This window comes from Neolamprologus brichardi, chromosome 18 (assembly GCF_056152115.1).
Source record: "Neolamprologus brichardi isolate AB-2024 chromosome 18, ASM5615211v1, whole genome shotgun sequence".
Taxonomy (NCBI): domain Eukaryota; kingdom Metazoa; phylum Chordata; class Actinopteri; order Cichliformes; family Cichlidae; genus Neolamprologus; species Neolamprologus brichardi.
This window is the reverse complement of record NC_142121.1, coordinates 7,113,902-7,119,661: the sequence shown is the minus strand read 5'-3', so window position 1 is coordinate 7,119,661 and position 5,760 is coordinate 7,113,902. Positions and strand designations below refer to the sequence as shown.

Here is a 5,760-nt window from a genome sequence, read left to right as displayed (position 1 = left end):
TCTGTGAGCGAGGGAGGGAGAAAAAGGAAAAGTACGAGCTGTCGTCGAGCAAAAACGGGAGCTGGAAGCATGTAAATATAATAATAACCACTGCAGCCAAGAAGAGAGCCTGACGAGCCCAGTTGTAAGTAAGCTATTAAGACTCGACTGTACACCGTGTTCGTGTTTTCCTCTGAAACAATAAGTTCTGTTGGAGCAGCCTTTCAACGCCTCTCTCTGTCTCTGGATAACAAAGTTGACCCAGACAAAAGAGTAAAGCTAGTTTTCGGCTACGAGCCGACACAGAACCCATCGTATTAGCCAGAGGTCCCTTTACTACGGTTCGGAGCCGCGGACCTTCAGTAACAGTAATAAATCACAGCAATAGTACATTCATGTAGTTGTAAACAGCATGATAATATATTAAGTAATCCAAAGTATTCAGAATACGTTACTCTCATTGAGTAACGTAATGGAATACGTTACAGAATACATTTTGGGGCATGTATTCTGTAATCTGTAATGGAATACATTTTAAAAGTAACCTTCCCAACACTGTACATGCTGAATGTTACAGCTCCAACAAGTCCAACAACCAAAGTGTAACTAGGTCACTGTTGTCATTGCATGATATAAAGAAAACATAGCACACCCTGCCTGTCACAAATAAAGCTCTTTATGACTCTTTGTTACATTCCCTTTACAGACAAGTTTGTTTAAGCCTGTATTGAAAATGCATGGTGTTTACATAGTTGCTAAAGAGCCTCATTTTGTGTAAGAGGTCAACAGGAGCCGTGTCTGATTCACAAAGTGCAGAAAGAAACTAACATTGAAACGATTTAAAAGTTAAAGTGTCAGTCAGTGAGGGTAAAGCTGCACAGCAAGGAGATCGGATAACTCAAATCACATTTTGAATTCTACAAAACTTTGGATAGAACAGAGTGTGTCTGTGACTGCACAGTAGAAGTGCAGCCATACCCTGGCTCTTATAAATAACTCATTGTCACGCTGCCAAGATATTTTTAGAGCCTCCCTTCACAGATGTGTCTGTATCAGGATGGGTCTAAACAACATGGTGTAAATGCAGTTGCTGGTGAGCCTCATTTCCTGTAGGAGGTGAACAAGAGCAGAGATCTGTTTCCCTTCAGAGCACAGAGGTTGTTTCTGTTCAGAGGAAGTGAAACTGTCTGACAGTCACTGAGAGACGGTGAAACGGCACAGCACATGAATCAAATGGATCAAATAAAATTCTGCTGTTCAGTCTGTTTGGATCTACTGAAGGATCCGGTGACTATTCCCTGTGGACACAGCTACTGCATGAACTGTATTAAAAGCTTCTGGGATGGAGAGGAAAAGAAGAAAATCTACAGCTGCCCTCAGTGCAGACAGACTTTCACACCGAGGCCTGTCCTGGTGAAAAACACCATGTTAGCAGAATTATTGGAGGAGCTGAAGAAGACTGGACTCCAAGCTGCTCCTGCTGATCACTGCTATGCTGGACCTGAAGATGTGGCCTGTGATGTCTGCACTGGAAGAAAAATGAAAGCCTTCAAGTCCTGTTTATTCTGTCTGGCATCTTACTGTGAGAAACACCTTCAGCCTCATTATGATGTGGTTCCATTCAAGAAACACAAGCTAATGGAACCATCCAAGAAGCTCCAGGAGAACATCTGCTCTCGTCATGATGAGGTGATGAAGATGTTCTGCCGTACTGATCAGCAGATTATCTGTTATCTCTGCTCTGTGGATGAACATAAAGGCCACGACACAGTCTCAGCTGCAGCAGAAAGGACTGAGAGGCAGAGAGAGCTGGAGGTGAGTCGACAAAACATCCAGCAGAGAATCCAGGACAGAGAGAAAGATGTGAAGCTGCTTCAACAGGAGGTGGAGGCCATCAATCAGTCTGCTGATCAAACAGTGGAGCACAGTGAGAAGATCTTCACTGAGCTGATCCATCTCATCCAGAAAAGAAGCTCTGATGTGAAGCAGCAGATCAGATCCCAGCAGGAAACTGAAGTGAGTCGAGTCAAAGAGCTTCAGGAGAAGCTGGAGCAGGAGATCACTGAGCTGAAGAGGAAAGATGCTGAGCTGAAGCAGCTATTGAAGCAGCTCTCATGCACAGAGGATCACATCCAGTTTCTACACAACTACCCCTCACTGTCAGCACTCAGTGAGTCTACAGACTCATCCAGCATTAATATCCGTCCTCTGAGCTACTTTGAGGATGTGACAGCAGCTGTGTCAGAGGTCAGAGATAAACTACAGGACATTCTGAGAGAGGGATGGACAAACATCTCACTGACAGTCACTGAAGTGGATGTTTTACTGTCAGATCCACCAGAGCCAAAGACCAGAGCTGGATTCTTAAAATATTCATGTGAAATCACACTGGATCCAAACACAGCAAACACATCTCTGTTATTATCAGAGGGGAACAGAAAAGTAACATTAATGAATCAACAACAGTCTTATTCTGATCATCCAGACAGATTCACTTTATTGTCTCAGGTCCTCAGTAGAGAGAGTCTGACTGGACGTTGTTACTGGGAGGTGGAGTGGAGAGGGGGAAGAGTTTATGTAGCAGTCGCATACAAGAATATCAGCAGAAAAGGATTGGGTGAATGTGGATTTGGACATAATGACAAATCTTGGTCATTAGATTGTAACAACAACAGTTATACATTTCGGTACAACAACATCCAAACTCGTGTCTCAGGTCCTCGTTCCTCCAGAGTAGGAGTGTACCTGGATCACAGAGCAGGTATTTTGTCCTTCTACAGCGTCTCTGAAACCATGACTCTCCTCCACAGAGTCCAGACCACATTCACTCAGCCGCTCTATGCTGGACTGAGGGTTTATAAATATGGAGCCACTGCTGAGTTGATTAAAGTGAAATAGACTGAAGTCTTTCATATTGTGGGTTTAAATCTGTATTTTAGTTTCATTTTATTTCCTCTCCATCATTTCTGCACAGAGATCAGCTGTCAGTCAAACATTATGGGTGGTACCTCCACATCTTCTAGTTGTTCTCTTGATGTTTCTGAGTTTTTAAAGGAGATCTTTCCTGTGACTGTTTATGGAGGCTATCACTGCTCATCATCATTTTGATTTACTAAAATATTTCTCCACATGAAAATGTAAACTTCTCTATCCTCTAAATGTTTCTGGAATATTTGTATTGAAAAATGTCGACATTTCTCTTCATGAGTATGGCAGACCATGTGTGTGTGTTTGTGTTTGTTTTTGTCAAAATCATCAAACAAATGAGGAAAAACTGTGATTTTAATGAATGAATTTAAAAAATATATAATAAAAAAAAAAAAAAATAATGAATGAAACACATATTTAATAGGGGTGCAACGATACACAAAATTCACGGTTCGGTTCGGTTCGATACTTTGGTGTCACGGTTCGATATTTTTTCGATACAAAAAAAATGTTCATGCCTCTTTATTAATTTGTCATTTATTAAATTTTCACGGCTCATTCTGCACCACATCTCTGTGTGTTCATCATCACTGTTCCCACTAGTGCTGTCAGCGTTAATCTGAAATGACGTTAACGCCACAACACGGCAAATCTCAGTTAACGAGCTACCACGGATCGCCCCTTGCGTGGGGCTGGACGGCCAACACGTTAACAAGCTAACTGCGCTAACACACTAGTTCCCACCCATGTAATTGAGCATTGCTGGCACATCCAACATACTGTTTTACTTTAGTCCATGACACGCTTACCTTCAGGGTCATACGTCACATGAAAACCAAAATAGTTCCAAACGCCAGATCTGAATGAGGGTGGGGGAGGTTCAATTTGCCATGTTGCAAGGAGAGCTTAACTTCTGTCACGCTAGCTTGCCCTGCAGTGAATCTGTGTTCGACTACTCCGCCTAGGCTGCACTGTCGAGCGCAGATCCACTGAGCGCTCAACACAGACAGCACCGTCAGAAGGAAAGTTGATAAAATAAATTAAAAATGTTGTATTGTTCGATACATATGCGTACCGAACCGAAAGCACTGTATCGAACGGTTCAATATCGATACGAGTATCGTTGCACCCCTAATATTTAAATCTGTCTTTACTGATGATGTTGAAGCTGCTGAAGGCTCAGTGAAGTTTTGTCTTCCTGCAGGTTAACAAGTGAAATCTGAAAGTGATGCACAACACAAGACGGTGCCTTCATCCTGCTAACAGGGATGTAGAGGAGGTTAAAGCACCTCAGCTCAGTTTGTCCACATGTTTTACATTCTGCCATGTTTTTAGGCTGAATAAAGCCTTTACCATAAAGTGCATTGTGTCACAGATCATTTTGTGTTATAAAAATGATAAGAATTAAGAATTATTATAATATTAATATAGCACCAGGTTCAGTTACCTTTACATAAAATTTGATGGCAGAATTTTCTTTTAAGGAGCAACTTTTTACTTTTTTACTTTAAGTACATTTCAATAAGGAGAGATCATCAGAAAGAATGAAGATGATTTATTGATGAACAGAATGTACAAAGGTGTTTGGTGGTCTGTCTCTCTGCAGAACGGAGCTCCAGCTGTGAAACAGATGCTGTCTACTTTTTCCCGCCAAAACAGGTGCAGCCGTTTTTACACAGGCAGCAGAGAGACAGGATTTTTGCAGTCTATTTCTCATTGTGACGACTACCCTCAAACAAATGAACAAAATTTCCTAACCGTAGGAGCTAGAACGGTCATTCTTACACCGTTTTGTTCAGAAGAGATGGGGGAATCTTCAAGTGTTGACAATTCATGTATATATCTATCTACTTTGCGCTTTTAATTTAAATTTTTATTTAAGTTAATGTTTATTTAAGCATTGTCTGACAGTATGTTTTGTACTAAGTATCGCAGCAATTTCCAAATGTTGTAAACCGGCTCAACATTTGATAATAAAACCCTTTCGGATTCTGATTCTGATTCTGATCTGATTTCCTTTGTGTTCAGGTAGGTATCCAGTGGGTTTTCCAAGGATCACAGACAATACAAGAAAAGAAGGCGGACTTCCAAAGAAGGAATCCCACTCAGACCTATTGTTAGCAGCATAAACTCAGCCACCTACATTTCCAAACACCTCGCCACATTGGCCAGCAGTCTTTTACAGTAGCAAGGTTTCTCCAAACAGTAATCTACGGCTCTACTGACAAGTTTGACTCAACAATCCAGCACTGACTGGAGCTCAGCCACACTGCTAAATAGGGCACTCCTGATGAGGGCAATTAACTGCAGCTCTCGAAACCAGTCCCCCGAGCCAACAACAAAAGAGCCCCAGTAAAACACCAACAGTTCAGAGGCCCGAGCGCAATTCCAGTGGCGTGACATAGCAGTCCAGAAGGCCAACTGTGGTTCCTGCTGTGGCAGCAAAACAGTCCTGGTGGCTGACTCCGCGGGCAGCAATGATGGCGAGACCCTTCTGATGGCCGACCACGGGTCCGGCAGTAGCAAAACACTTCTGTTGGCCTGACGCGGATCCGGTGGTGGCATAGAAATAGTTAGGCCTTGCTGGATGTAGACAGCAAGGTTTACAGGCAGCTTGGCAGATGGATGGCACGCAGGACCAGACAAAGTAGGACCAGATGAAGCAGGATCAAACGGCACACTAATCTCTATCCTCTGGGGAAGACAAGGCAGGACCATATGGCGTGGCAACCTCTGGCGTGGGCATGGCGTGACCAGATGGCATGGTAGACTGGCTCGCCTGAGCCTCTAGCAGGAACTGAGGTTGGACCAGCAGGTGCAGAGACTTCTGGTGGAGGTTAAGCCAACTTGAGC

At 43.0% G+C, this 5,760-nt stretch overlaps 1 protein-coding gene across 1 annotated transcript; it reads left to right on the top strand.

Moving 5' to 3' along the window:
- The first annotated feature begins 1,103 nt into the window (after nucleotides 1–1,103).
- LOC148097544 (E3 ubiquitin/ISG15 ligase TRIM25-like) lies at nucleotides 1,104–5,036 on the top strand. The gene is made up of 2 exons (XM_087832426.1): nucleotides 1,104–1,906; nucleotides 4,936–5,036. Exons 1-2 carry the CDS (start codon nucleotides 1,204–1,206, stop codon nucleotides 5,034–5,036), a joined length of 804 nt encoding a protein of 267 aa, XP_087688552.1. The 5' UTR covers nucleotides 1,104–1,203.
- The last annotated feature ends 724 nt before the right edge of the window (nucleotides 5,037–5,760 follow it).

Excerpts from the sequence above, each read along its gene's own strand:
- LOC148097544 (XM_087832426.1), top strand. The coding sequence starts at position 1,204 with ATGAATCAAATGGATCAAATAAAATTCTGCTGTTCAGTCTGTTTGGAT. Across the intron at positions 1,907-4,935 it reads TGATCAAACAGTGGAGCACA|GTAGGTATCCAGTGGGTTTT; the intron begins GTGAGAAGATCT and ends CTTTGTGTTCAG.